The 20,653-nt window shown below is 44.3% G+C and overlaps 1 protein-coding gene across 1 annotated transcript; it reads right to left on the bottom strand.

Annotated features, from left to right (window-relative positions):
- Positions 1–1,085: 1,085 nt before the first annotated feature.
- LOC141100931 (alcohol dehydrogenase class-3) lies at positions 1,086–18,128 on the bottom strand. Its single transcript, XM_073589706.1, has 9 exons — positions 17,981–18,128; positions 16,463–16,564; positions 16,224–16,365; positions 15,700–15,787; positions 15,073–15,292; positions 13,285–13,545; positions 10,617–10,752; positions 3,400–3,538; positions 1,086–1,259 (listed from the first exon to the last, which is right to left on the bottom strand). The coding sequence occupies exons 1-9, from the start codon at positions 17,996–17,998 to the stop codon at positions 1,235–1,237; spliced, it is 1,131 nt and encodes a 376-aa protein (XP_073445807.1). The 5' UTR covers positions 17,999–18,128; the 3' UTR covers positions 1,086–1,234.
- Between the last annotated feature and the right edge of the window lie 2,525 nt (positions 18,129–20,653).

Genomic DNA, 20,653 nt, shown 5'->3' with positions numbered 1-20,653 from the left:
ATCTCCGATGCCCCATAGTACATCATTGGGCCGAGTGCTATCTGAGAAAACATCACATAGCACTCTGCAGTGTCATATGTTCGGAAGAGCGAGTTCGAAGTATGAAGCCAGCTCAGAATCTGGCAAAGCAACTAAGTGGCCAGAGCGTGCTCTGATTGCTGCAGTTTAACCATTTAAAAGCCACTGTATCTCACCATTGCATCGGCTCTCAATTCCCTCCAATTATGGGCAGCTGATGAGTTACCCTGGCAGCCGAGGGCCTGCTGAAAACACTTATAACTGCAATGTTAGTGCTCCTTTGATGCTTAGTCACAGGCTGAGCTTCTTAAGATAATCACAATTTCACTATATACTGCAATACTGTGGCATAGCAGTATGTAGTATAAGCAATCAAATAATCGCACGTTAACATCCCCTACGGATACTGAAGTTAAAATTAAAAGTATGTATAGAAGTTTATCACTCCCATTTTCCCCCCATTCAGAAATAAAGGGAAAAAAAAACCAAAAAAACCAAACACATTTGGAATTGGTATGACTGAAAAAAAATCCCAATTATTTGAACTGTATATCACACGCAGAAAGGAGAAAGCCCAATAAACACCAATTACAATTACCAATGACAATTATGACTGACTACAGCAGCTTCAGTTAGAGCTCCGACTTCTCTCACAAGTAGCACAACTTCCAACATTGTCTGATGGCAAATCTGCAATCTGGGAGAGCTGAAGCGTAAATGCAGGCTCTCACCACCATCTCTCGATCTAAGTGCAGTCTGTGAAAACATGGACAAATGTGAGGCAGTTCAGATAGGTGCGTTTTTTTCACTGACCAAATCTGCATGTGGAAGAAGAGAACCAATAAAAAAAAACGAATTCAGACGTCCGTGAAACATGGTTCAAATACTCCAAGTGTCTGCACAGAACATTATGAAATTGTAAGGTGGAAGGACAAGACAAATTAGGCCATGGCTTTAGTCTAGGGAATTTCAAAGAGATTCTCTTCATGCTTATAGGTAGGGCCTGACTTAGACCAATATCTTTTCTATGTATGTGCATGTCCAAACACCACAATAAAAGCCCAGACTACAGAACAAAAATTTATTAGAAATGTCAGCATGAAACATTAGCGGTCATTAGAAAGGAAGGCAACTGTGAACAAGTCTAGTGTCAATCGAAATGGTGTGCTCCGACTAATCGATTCTAGCGTGGTTGTAGTCTTGTATCCGGTATCCTTCAATAGTTCAACACACTCCGAATGCTGTAAATTAAACAAAAACTTAAGTAGGGGCTAAAATTATGGAGAAGGGGGACTTAAGGCAACTTGGCCGCTTCCCAGGAGACCCAAACCATTACCATGTATTCCCAGACGAGGCAGTGGTGACACGGGACTCAACCAGTTACTGCTGACATAGCAAATGACATGGCTGGCAGTGTTCTATGTCACCGATGAACCTGAATGTACACAGAGCTTAACGTGCATAGTCAGGTAGGCAGAGATGTGAGAATGGCCTCTGGTGATACCACTCTTACAATCCTATTACTCTCATGACATTAGTGGAATCGCTTGCCTGGGGAAAACAATGCCCCCATGAATGTTCACCCACCAATCATTTCAACCGCAAGTATAATGTATAAAAAAAAAAAATATATATATATATATATATATATATATATATATATATATATATATATATATATATATATATATATATATATAAAAACCACACAACCACACACACCGGACATCATCCACTTAGAATACCACACTGCCTTACATAATAAGACCGATATGTTCATGACATGTGATCTTTGGGACACCTACTGGGCTGCTCGTGATATATAGATTAGAATACATTATTTCCCCTTTCCCATCTATCATAGAATCATAGAATCGTAGAGTTGGAAGGGACCTCCTGGGCCATCTGGTCCAACCCCCTGCTCAAAGCAGGATTCGCTAAATCATCCCAGTCAGATGTCTGTCCAGCCTCTGTTTGAAGACTTCCATTGAAGGAGAACTCACCACTTCTCGTGGCAGCCTGTTCCACTCATTGATCACTCTAACTGTCAAAAAGTTTTTTCTAATATCTAATCTGTGTCTCTTCCCATTCAGTTTCATCCCATTGCTTCTAGTCTTTCCTTGTGCAAATGAGAATAAAGTTGATCCTTCTACAATGTGACAGCCCTTTAGATATTTGTAGACAGCTATTAAGTCTCCTCTCAGTCTTCTCTTTTGCAAACTAAACATTCCCAAATCCTGCAACCTTTCCTCATAAGACAGGGTTTGCAGACCGGTCACCATTCTGGTCGCTCTTTTCTGAACTTGCTCCAGTTTGTTGATGTCTTTTTTAAAATGTGGTGCCCAAAACTGGACACAATATTCCAGATGAGGTCTGACCAAAGAGGAGTAGAGGGAAATAATGACTTCACGTGATCTAGACTGTATGCTATTCTTTCCTCATGACCGTACTTTGTCTTATCACCAATATTTGTCAGATTTTTGTAGTCGATTGTACATTGTTATAAGCCAGATCTCAGTTTGATGAGACTTCATAAGTATAAAACTTCATTTGTTTAATTTTCTTGCTACATAATGCTACCGTGACTTCTGCTTTGTCATTTTGGAGGTTAGTCACTGTCCATCCATGTACGGAAATACAACATTTTTTTCTCCATACCACATTTATATTGGGCAAAATAGCTTTAAAAAAACCCATAACCCAACACCCTATAAGGCTATGTGCACACATCGCAGATTTGCTTCCAGAAAACGCAGTGAAAATTCCATGTTTTTGTGCGCGGTTTCTCATGCAGATTTGTATGATGAATTGTTTGCGAATTTGTTAGCTAAATAAAGATATTTAAAAAAAAAAAAAACATTTTCAAGTCCAACCTCCATCACTGATGTGCTTCAACCAAGATTGGAGAGTCTAGATTAGAGCCTCCGCCCACACACTTCCTCCTTCTGACATGTCTTTTTAACAAATCTGCTGCATTTTTTTGGCACAAAAGCCGCAACCCTTTTTACACTTGCGGTTTTGCTGCAGATTTGAGTGACTCAATGTGTGAAAAACGCTGCAGATCTGCAAAAAGAATTGCCATGCTGTGGAAAATAAAACGCTGCGAATCAGGACAGAATTTTCCGCATCATGTGCACAATTCTGGATTCCCATTGATTAACATTGCTTTAGTAATCCTTTGCGGTTTTGGTGCATTTCCGCACAGAAAAAAAATTCTGCAGAAATGCAACAAATCCGCATCATTTGCACATAGCCTAACAGAGACTCACTTCCGCATCAGAAATACATGGCATTGGTGAGGTTACGACCAGGTTAGGAAATTCTGTGTAGCAGAAGAACAATAGGTGGGTTTAAGGAATCTCTCTATGGCTTCCCACTTACCTCTTCCCAGAATGCATCAGCTCAAAAGCTTCATTAATTGAACTGAATGGCAAAGTGTGAGTTACAAACTCATCAACTTTTATTTTTTTAGCCATGTATTCAGACACCAGCTTGGGGACACTGTCTACACTTTTCCAACCTGAAAGGGGAAAAAAAAAAAATAAAATAGTGAAAGGAGAATTTTACATTCCAAATAAAGGCCTGGCTTTAAGTCTTGAGATGAGGAGAGGGATGATCCTCCAGGCTTGGAGGCATATGAGGTCTGCTCTGGGTCACATCTTGAACCAGACTCCTCAGGGATCCTTCCAGAACCCTGCGTTGTCTCCACAGAGACTGGAGGTAGCTCCTCCCATTGAGCCTTGGTGACAGGGTCACCGACCAATAGGATACCTCTCAATCCTTGTGTCAGACTTCACATTGTGAGATTAATACAGTATATAAATCATGAATATATGAGATTAGTGAGTAATGGATTCCTTTAAACCATATAACAGTAAGGGAGTGTGCACACGCTGCAGATTCAGCTGCGGTGTACAGTAGCATTATAACCTATGGAAAACGAAAATTGCAGTGCAGACTGTGCTGATTTTTCCGCGCGGATTTGCTGCAGTTTTCAATCCGCAGAAAGAAAGGACATGTCAATTCTTTCTGCGGATTCCGCTGCGGTTTGCCTCTGCTCCATTGTAGAGTTGATAAACCGCAGGGCAATCCGAAGGTCTTCTGACCTGCGGATTTTACTAAATCCACGCGGACAAATCCGCAGAGCATTCCGCAGCGTGTGCACACACACCCTAAGAGGGTAACTTAGGGGTTAGTTGAGGTATACAAAAGCTATTCACGGTCCAGGGTTACTTAAAGAGACATACCCACTCTGGACCGGGTCACTACACATCCAACAGCACATGTTACACTGGGCCGCAAAGCCACTCTCCATCTCTACTGGACGTTAGAACCACAGTGACGCCCTGTGATGGTGAAGGAAGGTGAAGTGCCTGTTGATGCACATTTGGGGCACACCTGCGGTCTCAGTCGCCACAGGGTACTGCACTTCATCCAGAGGTGTGGTACTCTGCTCTCAGGTAAGGAAGGGGCACTGCCAGGACTCTCACACCAGCACCTAATACTAGTCCTCATTTTGCCGGTGGGTGGGGGGAGTTAAGTAGAGGGTGTGGGTGGAGAAAGTAGAGAAGGGGTGGAGCTTAATGGAGTGACAGTTGGTGGGAGGAGTTAGTGCTGAGGTAAAGAGATTGTTCTGGAAAGAGTCAGTCAGAAGGGAGAGAGAAGGAGCCGCTTGTGGAGATTGAAGCGGAGTGCAGCTTGTCTCCAAACTAAAGAGTGAGACGGAGTGAATATAAAGGAGAAAGGAAGGAAAGTTCTGGGAGAAGAGGTCTTAGGGGCACAGATAGTGAGCAATCCATCCGTGGGGCCCGCATCCACCGACGTGGTCTGTGGAGACATCAGGTAGCAGTTAGGGGACCGGCCCCAAAACTAGTGAGAAACGAAGGACTCAGCTAGGAAACCAGAGGCGGCAAAATCTTTAAGTGCTGCAGCCAACCCCACACTCATTCGCCGAAAAGGCAGATATATAGGTTCCAGGGGTCTGACCAACGTCGCCCGACAATATCCGAGTCTGCTGAAATAGGACACTGTGTGTGAAGATGCAGGGCAGGAGAGGTGGTAACCAGCGTAGTGAGACAGCTAGGAAAGGAACATCTAAGGAAGCCCTGGCAACGTACACCCCAAGCTAACCGAGAGCTGTCTGGACCACAAACAAGCCTTGGAGGACACAGCACCCCAGCTGGGGACTGTAACAATTGAACTGTGAGTAAAAGAGTGAAGACTGCACTCTGCTGTGTCCTTAGAATCATTTACTGCATCATCCACCCTGCACTGCACTACCACCACCATCTTAAATCATATCCCTACAACTGCCCTGGGGCCCAGCTCTGCCTGTGGAGAGCTGAACCAACTCTGCTGCATCAACAATGGCCCCAGCGGACTGAATCTGCAGCATCAGCTAACACCTTATTTGCTGAATACCACAGGTGGCGTCACAAATAATCCCCTATAAACCATTTCCCTTTTTAATTATTTTTTTTTTTATTGAACCCCCAGGGCCACGGACCGGGTCACTGCTGCCGTGACACATCCCCGATACAGAGAGTATCTCCATGGCATTGGTGGGCGTTCCACATTAATGTAGTGATATTTAAGATAAAACAGATATAACCATCATACACTCAACAATGAAATTGAAACAAGAACAAGTCATGTAATAATGGAAATTACAACATGGATAGACATCTTCAAGGTATGCAAAGGATTAAAAATGGAAACATTTTCAAAACATCTCGATTCATCAGTATCAAGTATTGGAGCCACAGAGGAATTTTCTGCCACACTGAATGCACTTAAGGATGAAAATCATCAAGATCAGCTGCTGGCAGCTACAAATGCAATTGCAGACCAATCACATCCTAGATATGTTTGATGGGAGACAAGTCCAGAGACACTGCAGACCCCTGTAGTAGTTTTAGGCAACACAGTAGGATGAGCGACATGTGGCACTGATGTCATGTTGAAAAACAAAAAGGATGTAGGTAATTTTTTTGAACGTAGTAAAGTGAAAGCCTTTCTTCCTCAGGGCTGTGGAGTCGGTAAGCCAAACCTGCAACTCCGACTCCTCAATTTCAGTTACACCGACTCATATTGCTTATATTTAAGTGAAAAATTTATTGCAGTACAATGTGATCAGACATTTAATCATTTTTATGATAGACCATAATATATTTATTGGAATACAACTTTAGAACACAAAAAAACTAATAAATTGTAAATATGTAAATATATATATATATACACACACACACACTATGTAATAAACTATGTAAGTGGCAAAAAACAGTTTTCAACATAAATACTAAATAACATTTGTGCAGTCTATGAATTTGTTCTAAGAAATAGAATTGCCTCCATCAGATCCTTCTTCATAGATGACCTCAAATCTGACCTAATCATTTTAAGGCCAGAGAACAACCTCTCTACAGTAACTTGGGTTTGAGGCAAAGCCGTAACCACATGGGCAACATCTCTAACAATTTCCGGGTATAAAGGAATTGCCTCATGCACAGTCAGTTTTGATGAACGGTTGAATTTTTCTATTTCTTTGAGAGCAAGTGAAACATTTTGCTGAAATATGGTCAATCTTCTTGCTATAGGAGACTGAGTGAAATCTTTTTCCTTGCGGCAACGCTTTGCCTGTTCCATGTCACCCAAATACTTGTCAAAATCAAACTCCTCCTCTGAGGAGGATGAAGATATGGCAACAGTAGCACTGTCAGGACCCAAGTCCTCTTGTGCCTGGCAGTCCTCCTGTAGGCCACTCATCCTAACTGCTACCTCAGTCAGAGCTTCTTTTCCTTTAGTAAGCGGTTGATCATTAAGCAGTATACTATGACTTGGGTCCACATGAACAGCTGCCAGAAAATTTTTTATTTTCCAAAAGCTCTGTCTCTCTCCGTTTCATTAAAGCAGAAATGCCATCTGCGATTAAACCTCCTTTTTGGGACAGGCAAAATAGCAAGTTCTTCCACTCCCTCATGAAATTGCCAGGAGTTAAATCCTCAGCTTGTAATTTTTTAGTCACTGTAAATGGGCAATTAAGCAATTCCTTTAATCCAGCCACGTGTCCATTGACCTTCATTTAGGATTACCTGAGGGTTCGTCATATCTATAAGAAACGGTTTTAGTTCAAGCAATTGCTCAATCATTAAATAAGTGCTGCCCCATTGAGTGGCTTGATCGACAATTGCCCCTTTCCCAGCACGTCTCTTCAAGATGGAATCAATTTTAGGGGATCTGGCGGCAATAACCAATTTCCTCACTTTTCCAATCAGATTTCCAGCATGTCCCTCTTGCAGAATTTCTCTTATTGACAGCTGCAGCGTGTGCACAACACAGCGCATGTGACGAATATGAAGGTGTTTTGAAGCACCTTCAACAAGATCAACTATTTCTACAGTATAATTTTGCTGTTCTTCTGTTGTAATATCGGTTTGTTCCTCAGTTACATGAACAGCACTGTGGCCTTCCATCTCAAATATACTGAATCCTAAATTTTCTACTAGCTGTTGTTCATTACTCTCATCAGTTTAATTGTACTTATGTTTGAAGCATTGTCCGTTACATTCACACAAGAACAGGTTCTTGCTATTGTATCATTAGATCAGGAATAGAACAGCCATTTATAGGACATTTCATAACTTTCCCAAATTCCTATGAAAAAATATTCAGCACATTGTGCATTGAACTACTGTACCCAATTTATTATATGTTTTAGGAGTCGGAGTTGGTCCATTTTATACCGACTCCACCAAAATGAGCTCCAACTCCACAGCCCTGCTTCCTATCAGAGGCCTAAGGCCGGGGTCACACTAACCGACGCAAAATACGGTCAGTATTTTACATGCGTAATACGGATGAATGGCCCCTAAACAGTGGTCCGTATGTCATCCGTAATCAAGGTGTGGTCGCGTATTTTGCGCATGTAAGCATCCGTATGGCGAGATTTTCTCGCAGGCTTGCAAAATGGACATATAATGGAGCCCTATGACAGGGTCTCTAACAGAAACCAAAGAATAGATAGACACATAGCACAATATATATATATATACACTCACTGGCCACTTTATTAGGTACACCTGTCCAACTGTGTGTTAAGACTTAATTTCTAATCAGCCAATCACATGGCGGCAACTCAGTGCATTTAGGCATGTAGACATGGTCAAGACAATCTCCTGCAGTTCAAACCGAGCATCAGTATGGGGAAGAAAGGTGATTTGAGTGCCTTTGAACGTGGCATGATTGTTGGTGCCAGAAGGGCTGGTCTGAGTATTTCAGAAACTGCTGATCTACTGGGATTTTCACGCACAACCATCTCTAGGGTTTACAGAGAATGGTCCGAAAAAGCAAAAAAATCCAGTGAGCAGCAGTTCTGTGGCCGGAAATGCCTTGTTGAAGCCAGAGGTCAGAGGAGAATGGGCAGACTGGTTCGAGCTGATAGAAAGGCAACAGTGACTCAAATTGCCCCCCGTTACAACCAAGGTAGGCAGAAGAGCATCTCTGAACGCACAGTGCGTCGAACTTTGAGGCAGATGGGCTACAGCAGCAGAAGACCACACTGGGTACCACTCCTCTCAGCTAAGAACAGGAAACTGAGGCTACACTTTGCACAAGCTCATCGAAATTGGCCAGTAGAAGATTGGAAAAACGTTGCCTGGTCTGATGAGTCTCGATTTCTGCTGCGACATTCGGATGGTAGGGTCAGAATTTGGCGTAAACAACATGAAAGCATGGATCCATCCTGCCTTGTATCAACGGTTCAGGCTGGTGGTGGTGGTGTCATGGTGTGGGGAATTTTTTCTTGGCACTCTTTGGGCCCCTTGGTACCAATTGAGCATCGTTGCAACACCACAGCCTACCTGAGTATTGTTGCTGACCATGTCCATCCCTTTATGACCACAATGTACCCAACATCTGATGGCTACTTTCAGAAGGATAATGCGCCATGTCATAAAGCTCGAATCATCTCAGATTGGTTTCTTGAACATGACAATGAGTTCACTGTACTCAAATGGCCTCCTCAGTCACCAGATCTCAATCCAATAGAGCATCTTTGGGATGTGGTGGAACGGGAGATTCGCATCAGGGATGTGCAGCCGACAAATCTGCGCCAACTGTGTGATGCCATCATGTCAATATGGTCCAAAATCTCTGAGGAATGCTTCCAGCACCTTGTTGAATCTCTGCCATGAAGAATTGAGGCAGTTCTGAAGGCAAAAGGTGGTCCAACCCGTTACTAGCATGGTGTACCTAATAAAGTGGCCAGTGAGTGTGTATATATATATATATATATATATATATATATATATATATACACACATATATACATATATATATACACATACATACACATACATACACATATACACACACATATGCATTCTATGTGTCTATATCTATTCTTTCGTTTCTTTATTAAAACTGTCAGTGTGATTTTACTGTATAGCGCACTGAATTGCCGGCTTTGCTAAAAGACACCTGGTGCGTATTTCTCGCAAGTCACATGTGTGGTCCGTGTGTAATCCGTATTTTTTGCGCACCCATAGACTTGCATTGGCGTACTATGGGCGTAGTACGCTGACAATCGCAGCAAGCTGCGATTGGCACGGACCGTAGAATACGGATGAGAAATATACGGCTGGTGCGAGGGACCCCATAGAGAATCATTTGTCCGTGTCTAATGCGTGCTTTTAGCGCCTCTCACTCGGCCATATTCCTCGCCAGTGTGACCCCGGCCTAAGGAGGAATATTATCAAGAGAATCAAACACATGGGCTCCTTCACAGTAAATGGTACATAGCCTGGATTTAGATGTATAACCCCCCTACCAATATTTTAACCACAGGGCTCTAAGGGCTGAATTAATGTGCAAGATCAATCTGACTGTATCAGCAGAGGCATCAGCCAAGAAATCTGCAGCCTTTTGATTGACAGGAAATAAAATACATAATCTAAACCCTAAAAGCTTTCCCACTTAACTGCTAAACTAACTGTTCTATCCAGAAGCTTAGATCTGCAGCAGAACATGGGTTTATAGAAAAAAGCCCCAGATTCCCATGCACTCCTCAGGAAGCTTGCAGCCTTCCCATCCATAGATTCTTTGAGGTGGCCAAGGTCATGAAAAGGGAGTGTTTTTTTTTTTTATGATTTGCATATCATTAACATGTCAGTTGATCCTGTGATTGTCATAACTCCTTCTTGGTTTTGTAATGTCAGTGTTGAGAAGAGTAGGACAGTCTCCTTTCTATTGGTGGTTGTGCTGTAGCATTAATGGACCACATGGTACCATTTGTCAAATTCCTTTTGCACAAATTGCTCTGGGCATCCAATACCCTTTCACTAACTGCCTGATAACTATTTTTATACTGAGCAGAGTAGTAGGGATCCCCTTTATTGGTTTTAGGGGTCCTTGAGCGTCCGTCATTTCTATGTCTTTCTACTTCATGTAAAAAATAAAGACTATTCTGGCATTTTATATGAAGACTCAAGTGTTATGAGATATAGAATTGTATCACATTGCTCAGATCCTATCTTTTTGATGAATTTTTAATCTGCTATGGTGAAGAGTATCCACAATGTCAAAATGAATTTTCTCACCTCCAAAAGCCGTTCCTTTCCATGTGCGCCCGGTGACCAGCTGAAAAGGTCGGGTTGCAATCTCTTGTCCAGATGCCGCTACTCCGACAATGACACTTACACCCCAGCCTTTGTGACAAGCTTCTAATGCAGATCTCTAAAATACAAAAGACAAGGCTGTTAAAGCAAAAATAGCTCCTCTAGAGGTCAACAGTACAAAACTGCAGAACCAACATGTCCCATCTCTGGATGGAGCAATCTCTGCTTTAAAAGAGTGATCAGCTCTTCATGTTTTTTTTCTGCAAGTTTGGCTAGGATTTCAGCCTCAGTTTAAAGAGCAACAAGGCGACTAGGGCAGCAACACGGCTTCTGAGAAATCCTGCAACAACTTCCAATAAAGGAATATAAAACTATAAGGATAACACACTTTCTCTCCATTTCCAATTTAGTAGTTAAAATCCATGATGCAAACTAAAAGGGCTGTCACATTGTAGAAGGATCAACTTTATTCTCATTTGCACAAGGAAAGACTAGAAGCAATGGGATGAAACTGAATGGGATGAAACTGAATGGGAGGAGACACAGATTAGATATTAGAAAAAACTTTTTGACAGTTAGAGTGATCAATGAGTGGAACAGGCTGCCACGAGAAGTGGTGAGTTCTCCTTCAATGGAAGTCTTCAAACAGAGGCTGGACAGACATCTGACTGGGATGATTTAGCGAATCCTGCTTTGAGCAGGGGGTTGGACCAGATGGCCCAGGAGGTCCCTTCCAACTCTACGATTCTATGAAAAGTGACAAGCGTGAGTAGCTTACATGTATTGAGAGCTCCATAGCCCCCCATCAAAGTCTGTATCCTCTTAATATATTGCAGTTATATTATATAGCAGAGTACTTACAAATGCTCATTTGGTCTTACTACCAGATAATTCTTCTGTTTTCTCGGCTCTATGTAGTAGCACTGTAGTATAGTGCTATATAATATGATGATTAGAATATATTAAAAGGATAAAAAATGTGATGGTAATGCTTCTTTAACAGTGTTTGGAGTACTCGAAACATGTAAACTTCCTGCACTGCACTTTTACTTGGCATGATGAATTTTAACTACTAAATCAAATAAATATCTTGCTGGATGGTTTAAAAAGAGTCAGATAAATCCTATTTTACGAAAAGCTATCCCTTGCATAAACACTTAGCTCATTCGATTCTGTAACACACATTATATAGCATTACATTGGGATAGTAACTCAGAAAAAAATTTTTTACATCAGCTTTGCTTATGGCCGAAATCTCTTCAACTGCACCAAACGTAATCATAAAGTCGCATAATGTTTGGTAAGCTCGGAGCATCTTTACATACAATACTGCTGTCTTGAACAGTTTTTCCTATTTTACACCACCGTCCAACTGGAGTGAAAAGTTTTACTTTTTTAGCGACCAATTAATAAATCTCAAGCACAGCTTATTTGCGCAGCTAAGCATGCCCGCTTTCCCAACCACTATTCAAAAGTGGCAAGGAGTTAAAACAAAAAGTTTTTTTTGATGCCAGAAAACTGTAAAATTCCCTCCACAGTAATCTTTGTTGGAAAAAGGTCTTGATCTCTGATATCTGTTTAGCACAACAGTTTATATTTATCAATGTGTTTACTCCAGTTTTTGGTGTAAAATGAGTGTCTATATAGTCCAAGGTCATCAAGTATCAAATGAGGGTGATTAAGGGCCCCATCACACCTAGCGACTCACCAGCGATCCCGACAACGATATCAACTTGTCAGGATCGCTGGCGAGTCACTACATGATCACTGGTGAGCTGTCAGACAGCTTGCACCAGTGATGCCGAGCGGGCGCGTCGCTATGTACGTTAGTTACCAGCGCGCTGATGCAGGGAGCTGGTAACTAAGGTACACATCGGGTTTCTAAGCGGCGCACGGCACTTAGAAACCCGATGTGTACCTTGGTTACCAGCTCCCTGCATCAGCGCGCTGGTAACCAAGGTACACATCGGGTTTCTAAGCACCGCATGCTGCTTAGAAACCAGACGTTTACCTTGATTACCAGCGCGCTGATCGCTGGTCATTGCTCTCCCGCCTGCCACACGCAGCGATGCATGCTGGCCAGCGGGAGACCAACAACCCAAAAAAAAGTCCTGACCATTCTTAAACGATCAGCGATAACCGGCAGGGGGGGCCGGTCGCTGTGAGCTGTCACACACAGCGATCTCGTTGGTGAGATCACTGTTGCGTCACAAAACTTGTGACTCAGCAGCGATCTCGCTAGCAAGATCGCTATGTGTGACGGGGGCTTAAGTTTAAGTTTGCTAATCTCTTTAGCAACTTTTTTCTTAACAAAAAAAAAAAAAAAAAAAATATATATATGGTTTCACTGGAGACACAATTTAGGTTGAATGTATTAACGTGCACAGGATCTTCTGTCCCTACTCGAGAGATTAATTTTGTGCCAATTTCTACAGTTATCCTCACCGGTGAGTATTGCATAATGAACACTGCTCTGTCTAGTGACTAGCTGAAAATTGCCTATTTTTTTTGCAATAATGTAATAAGTCTTGACAAGTCTTGATGTGGTATAATACAAAGCTTTGCGGGGTCTGCTGGAGTATGTACTGAACTAATACCTAGTTTAGCAGGTAGCAAAAAAACAACAACATTGGTTTGACTATATAGTTACCATAACGCCAACATTTCCTATGCACTCGAAGGAATAATCCACGCCTCCATCTGTCATGTCCACCAGCACTTCCTGGATCGGCTTGCTGTAGTCTGAGGGACTAATACATTCAGTAGCGCCAAATTCTTTGGCCTTTTCAAACTTGTCCTTGTTCAGGTCAATTCCGATAATGCGCTTGGCACCGGCAACTTTACATCCCATAATCACCGCAAGGCCAACCCCTCCTAGGCCAAATACTGCACAGTTAGAACCTGGTTCCACCTGGTATAAAAAGAAAAAGCTTTTGAAATGTAGCACAAAAGTGACAGTAAAATCTGAAAGCCCAAGAAAAAAAAAAAAAAAAAAAAAAATAATTATATATACACATATATATATATATATATATATATATATATATATATATATATATATATAGTGCAGCATCGCACACAAGATAGGTAATAAACGATAACTGGAGCCCCCTCATCACTAGGATGTTGGTACCAGGGTCCACGTCACCATACCACCACATTGAGGAGTAGTTGATGTTTTATGACGTAGCAGTCAAGCATATGCGGTGCTGCACCATTGAAAGTATATGGGAATGAAAGCTGAGCACAGCAGTCATTCCTGTAGTCTGAAACTGGAGCGGACTCATGCACGCTTGACCACCACGCCATGCAAACCCAGCCCATGTCATGCTGATTTGGAGAACTTGGATGCCTGTTCTAATCTAGATTGCAATAGTGTGTCTCCAGCATCACACAGTTATCATCTATTTTTTAATTAGCAATAGATTTTGTATTTATTCTATAGCGCCATTCATTTCACAGCACTTTATAGACATCACCACCACTCTCCCCATTGGGGCACAAAATCTAAAGTCCCTATCAATATGTCTTGGAATGTGAGAGGAAGTGGTAGAGCAGCAGAAATAAATCTGCAAAGCGAGCCACTTTTCAGAAACTATACCCTTTATGGAATTCATCAAGGGGTGTAATGAGCATTTTTATCCCACATATATTTCGAGCATTTCTTTACTTTTGGCTGTATGAAACTGAAAAATTAAGTTTGTGGATTTTGCTCAAAGTGTTACATCTTTACCATTGCTAATACAATAAAAAGGACCCTGTAGATTATTACGCCATCTCTTCCAAGTATGGCAATACTCTATACACAGTCATAGATTGTTTGGGCACAAGGAACTCCATTTGGAGCACAGTTCCCTGTAGATTATGGGAAACATTTAAAGAGTCGTTAAGGCGCCAGAAACCCCCCCAAAAGTGATCTATGAGTGCAGAGATTTTCACCTCACTAGCATTTTCTAGACATTCATATTGCAGGATGTAAATTACAACTACGGCTTAATGGCTGCTGTCAGTGCTACAACAGACACCCGCTGCTGATGGCTCTGCTACATGTATGCGCTATACGGGAACACATGGTGAAAAGTCTGGAAGGGGTTAAAGATCATTCTATCAAAGTATAAAATTTAAATTGTATTTTAAACCGAAAAATGTGCAGTTTTTCAGTGGCCACAGTGCCCAATCTCACCTTTCAGTAAATTAGATGGCAAAAGGAACTGTGAAATTGAAAACTACATCTTGTCCAGCAAAAAGCAAGCTGTCACATGGCTAGACCAATGGAGACTTAAAAATGAAGGCTCTTGGAAGTGGGAATTAAAGATAAAAAAAAGCAAGTAATGAAGGGGTTAATGCATACATCGCTCAGGATATACTTGATGTGAACATATCCTAAATAACGGAAGCTATTGTGAACAGGGCCTATGGAGACGCTAGATCCGATTACCTTGGCAGTGTTCAGAGCCGCTCCATACCCAGTGGACACACCGCAGCCCAGCAGGCAGACTTTGTCCAGAGGAGCAGAGTCCTCTATTTTAGCAATCGAGATGTCAGCAACAACGGTGTATTCAGAGAAGGTGCTGGTGCCCATGAAGTGGAAAATCCGCTTTCCTTTGCAGGTAAACCTGCTAGTACCATCAGGCATGAGACCACGACCTTGAGTTATCCTGTAAAAAGTCCCAAAAAAATGACGTTAGCGGATAAAAACCAGTAAGAAATTATATAAAGCAAATACCATATAAGGCCAAGTTCACATTAGGCGTTTTAGCAGCTTTATTTATGCAAGTTTTCAGCTGTGTTTTCCAGTACTAGCAAAGTCTATGAGACTTCAGAAATCTCAGACACCTTGATTTTTGTGTCACCAGGATTTTTGTGCTTGGCATGTTTTATGCACAATGGAGATTGTCACTTCTTTCGGCGGTTTTCACCCATTGAAATGAGTGCTTGCAAAAAAAAAAAAAAAAGCCTAGTGTGAACTTACCCTAAATATGTTTACATATACTGACAGACACCATCAATGAATAAGAAAACAAGTGGTCACAGTGATTCAAAGGCTAGAAATATAAGAAGTTACCTGATCTTTTGACAAAGGTTGGTATTGGGGTTCAAGCAAAATTTGCACTCGCCACATTGAGGGATATAAAGAGGAATAACTCGGTCTCCTGAAAATGTGGCAAAAACACAAGAAGTATGAAAGAAGTTTGGTAATAGTATCTTACTGTGTATCCACAGATTCTGCGTCATCAGGAGTGACTACAAAGCCTGCATGTTCCCCAATACTACAGACTCCTTTCCATCCAGGTGTACAAACCGTCTCTTCAGAGAGGAACTCTATAGTGCCGCCTACTGGTAGTGGCAGTCCTAGAAGTCAACATTGACCCTTTAACAAGTCTTGTCACATGACAGGATAAAAGCCAAACCATACATTGCTTTCCTGATGCCAGAGTGGTGCAGTCATGATTTGTAGGATATTTGCGGACGTGACCCCTCTCCATTGTGCAGGCCCACCCAATACATGAATGCCGCGGGCACAAGCACTCCTTGCCTCAAGATTTCGCTACCTTCTTCAGGTTAGACATTATGCGGATTTCTACTTACCGGATTTAACTCTTGTAACGCCTTCTCCTACGCTTTCTACAATCCCAGCTCCTTCATGGCCAAGAATCACTGGGAAACATCCTTCAGGGTCGGCACCACTTAAAGTGTAGGCGTCAGTGTGGCATACAGCCGTGGCCACGATCTGCGAACAGCCAGCAGTAAGGCAATAAACTAACATTTATGGCAGCTTATTCCTGTCCCAATCCTATAAAGGCAGAGGGCACTATACAAAAGGTTACCTTAATGCGCACTTCATGAGCTGCGGGTGGCGCCACCTCTACATCTTCAATTGTCAGAGGTTTTCCTGCCTCCCAGGCAACTGCGGCTTTGCACGTAATTACCTAGAACAAGAGATAACCCGAGACCTTAGGCTGGGGTCACTTCTGGTGAGGGTCTCATTCCTGTGGTGGCCGTCACCTGCTGGCATATGATTACTTCAGAGCTGCAATTTGACTGTAAAAAATCTGCACTCACACTGCACCAGAGTCATCATCGATGGTAAAGATGTGCATGACTTGTTCCCAAAAATCCAACATGTTTGGATTTTTGGCAACAGTCTTATGTCACAAGTCACAGGATGTCACCCCACCAAGGTACCCCCAGCTTTAGATATAGACCAAACTGAGAGGAGTTACAAGTCACTGTTCACATGTCCACTCGGACACTCTGCCTGGCTAGTAAGTTTCATGGACAAAGTGATCTACTGTATCAGTAATACAAACAAAAAAAAAAAAGAAACAAAACACTAAATGTACCCCATAATTATCAGGATCCAGCAGCAGTTTCAAAGCTAAATGTGCCATAAAAGCCTCATCACTTTGTGCAGAATATCCTCAGCAGATGCGTACCATATGGGCATACCCTAAAAGCAGCACTCCAGCGGCCACCACAGCCTGGGGTTGGCCCCGCACCGCGCACCGGCCACCACAGCCTGGGGCCTGCCCCGCACCGCGCACCGGCCACCACAGCCGGGGCCGCACCGCGCACCGGCCACCACAGCCGGGGCCGTCCCCGCACCGCGCACCGGCCACCACAGCCGGGGCCGTCCCCGCACCGCGCACCGGCCACCACAGCCGGGGCCGTCCCCGCACCGCGCACCGGCCACCACAGCCGGGGCCGTCCCCGCACCGCGCACCGGCCACCACAGCCGGGGCCGTCCCCGCACCCCGCACCGGCCACCACAGCCGGGGCCGTCCCCGCACCGCGCACCGGCCACCACAGCCGGGGCCGTCCCCGCACCGCGCACCGGCCACCACAGCCGGGGCCGTCCCCGCACCGCGCACCGGCCACCACAGCCGGGGCCGTCCCCGCACCGCGCACCGGCCACCACAGCCGGGGCCGTCCCCGCACCGCGCACCGGCCACCACAGCCGGGGCCGTCCCCGCACCGCGCACCGGCCACCACAGCCGGGGCCGTCCCCGCACCGCGCACCGGCCACCACAGCCGGGGCCGTCCCCGCACCGCGCACCGGCCACCACAGCCGGGGCCGTCCCCGCACCGCGCACCGGCCACCACAGCCGGGACCGTCCCCGCACCGCGCACCGGCCACCACAGCCGGGGCCTGCCCCGCACCGGCCACCACAGCCGGGACCGTCCCCGCACCGCGCACCGGCCACCACAGCCGGGACCGTCCCTGCACAGCGCACCGGCCACCACAGCCGGTACTGTCCCTGCACAGCTCACCGGCCACCACAGCCAGGACTGTCCCTGCACAGCTCACCGGCCACCACAGCCAGGACTGTCCCTGCACAGCTCACCTTCCCCGCAGTGTCCATGCTGCTCTCCCTGTACTTGCTGCACGTAGGCGGCGGCGTCCTACCCGTCAGGCACTTATAGAGTAGAATACCGCGAGCACCCCCTGCCGCACTGAAGGACCCGAGCACTTCATATACTGCTGCAGCTCACGGGGTCTCCCGGTAATACTGGGTGGGCTCTGCGCTGACATAAATGCTACAGTCTTGTCATATAATAAGTCTGTGGGAATTACAGCTGCTGCACATGGGAACAGATAGAAGAGGGTTACTGTGCAAGGGCATTATACCTGCCCTCTGCAGTCCAATGGCTCCTCATAATGCCCACTTCCCCCTGCTTTGGAGGTGACTGTGGCCCCTTACCACTTGGGCCCCTGTACAGCTTATACCTGTGTCCCTCTTGGCATTTGAAAGAAATAAAATTAGCAGAAAGTCAGATGATCATTTATTTTCCTTATGACCACATTTTGTGATCAGACTGCCGTTTCCCCATGTCATGTATACATTGTGTACCCGGGCGCTGCTACAGACAGCGGGTGACTCCGCGAGGTAGTGTCACCAGAATGCTGACCTAAAACCGTACCTCTAACCTGTAGGCCATGTTCAGTATTTAACATAGTAACATAGTTATTAAGGTTGAAGGGAGACTTTAAGTCCATCTAGTTCAACCCATATCCTATCCTAACCTGCCCTATTTGGTCAGTATTTTACCTCAGTATTTAAACCCAGGAGTGGGTGATAAATCCAGAAGTGGTGACGGGTTTCTATTAGGCCGGGGTCACACTGCATTTAGGCATTCGTTAGACGGACTGCGTTAGGCCGGTTTCACATTTGCGTTTAGGGCCGCTAAGCCCCGCCCCCTGCCCCCTCCGGGCGCATGACGCTGCATGCGTCATGCGTCCCCTATCTTTATCACTGAGGACGCAGGCCGTAAACCCAAATGTGAAACCGGCCTTACACCGCGGTGTAACGTAGTCCGTTAACGCTGCCATTGCCCTCCATTGTCGGGCGCATCGCGACGCAACCCGTAAAGCGGCATGCGTTCGCGATTCGCCGTCATTTAGTGACAAAGCCTCGGATGCGGGTTGCAGCGTCTGAGGCTCTGTCACCGCTAGCACAGATGAATCATCAGCGCTAGCGGTATAGCATAACGCTATTGAACGGTCTGTGTTAACGCAATGTGAACCTGGCCTTATACTTTTCCTCTGATTGTTCCTCTCCTGGTTATGGCTTACACATGAGGTAAAAAACTGACCGAATATTGAGCGTGTGAACGTGGCCTTAGAGAACCGAAAGAGGCACAAACTCCACGTAGCGCTACTCCGGCCGTGCCAGATTTTGAGTGCGCCCCTCACAAAACATATGTCCTTTCTACCCTGGCACCAGCTGCCAACTTTTTATTTTTTCAGGATAGTTTATAAAAAAAATCACAGACAGACAATATTTTTATGGACACATTGGAAAACCACAAGTACTATGATTAGTGATACACATCTACAGCCCATAATCCTGATATGTAGACATCAGCTGCAATCACTGTAAACTGTAAAATGATAATTACAGATAAAATTATGTAAGCTTCAGCTTCAAAAAATTACAGAAGCTTAAAATTTTATTGTTATGGACAGGGCAAAAAAGCGCCCAATTTTTACTGACTGTCCTGGAATTTCTGGCAGGAGGAGACGTCACAGCGGCGGTGGCAGAGATGTCCCAAATTGGTTTATTGCATTTTATGCTTTTTCTCCCTTATCTTACACGTTTAGGGTAAGTTCTCACTGGGCATTTTTGCTGTTTTTTTCTGCAGCAAAACCTGATTTCTCGGCAGGGAAGAAGATGTGGAAAAAAACGCAGGTTTAGCTGCGTTTTTGGGTGTGGTTTTTGGGCTAACTTGTGTCTCCTTGTGCATGGTAAAAGTTGAGTGCGCCCCAATCCCTTTTTTTTTATGCAGAAAAAATGCTGCAGTTAATGATACCTGCGTTTTTTCGGCATTTTTTCAATACCCATTCAAGCCAATGGGTGAAAAACGCTGAAAGAAGTGACATGTTCTATGTCCAAAAAAAGCAGCAAAGCACAAAATCCTGATGACAAAAAAACAATGTGTTTGCAAGAGATTTCTGAAATCTCATAGGCTTTGCTGGTACTGTAAAAAGCAGCTGAAAATTAGCATAAGAAAAGAAGCAAAAACGCCCAGTGTGAACATACCCTTATGCACATTTGGAGCAGCGTTTTTAGGCCGGGATCATACATGTGAGGAATACGGCCGAATTTCGCATGTTAATACCCGGCACTGCCGCTGGCACTCAGGAGCAGAGCCTGCGCCTCCATATATTCCTCGCATGTGTGATCCCGGCCTTAGGCTCCGTTCCCACGATGAGCGTTGGTGAGTTTTTGATGCTGCAGATTTTCTGCACCTATTAAGTAAATTTGGTTACTTACGTTTTTTCACTGCAAAAAGTGAAAAACGGCACCAAAACCGCACAGTTCAACAGCGTATTTAGACGCACAGTGTTAGCAATTTTCAAAATCACGTCCAATTCTCTTGGAAAGTTTAACGCAGCAGAATTTCTATTAAAAAAGCAGCGGAAAAAAAACCGCAGCATTTAGACGATATTGGATCACTGCCTATATGTCTGAGGCCGGTTTCACACATCAGTATCTCCGGTACGTTTAGTGACTGTC

This window comes from Dendrobates tinctorius, unplaced genomic scaffold, assembly GCF_039654945.1.
Source record: "Dendrobates tinctorius isolate UK_male_01 unplaced genomic scaffold, ASM3965494v1 ptg000011l, whole genome shotgun sequence".
Lineage (NCBI taxonomy): Eukaryota > Metazoa > Chordata > Amphibia > Anura > Dendrobatidae > Dendrobates > Dendrobates tinctorius.
This window is presented reverse-complemented; position numbering and strand designations above follow the sequence as displayed.

Excerpts from the sequence above, each read along its gene's own strand:
- LOC141100931 (XM_073589706.1), bottom strand. Across the intron at positions 15,293-15,699 it reads AACCTTTGTCAAAAGATCAG|GATAACTCAAGGTCGTGGTC; the intron begins GTAACTTCTTAT and ends GACTTTTTACAG. Across the intron at positions 10,753-13,284 it reads TAGGAAATGTTGGCGTTATG|AGATCTGCATTAGAAGCTTG; the intron begins GTAACTATATAG and ends TTTGTATTTTAG.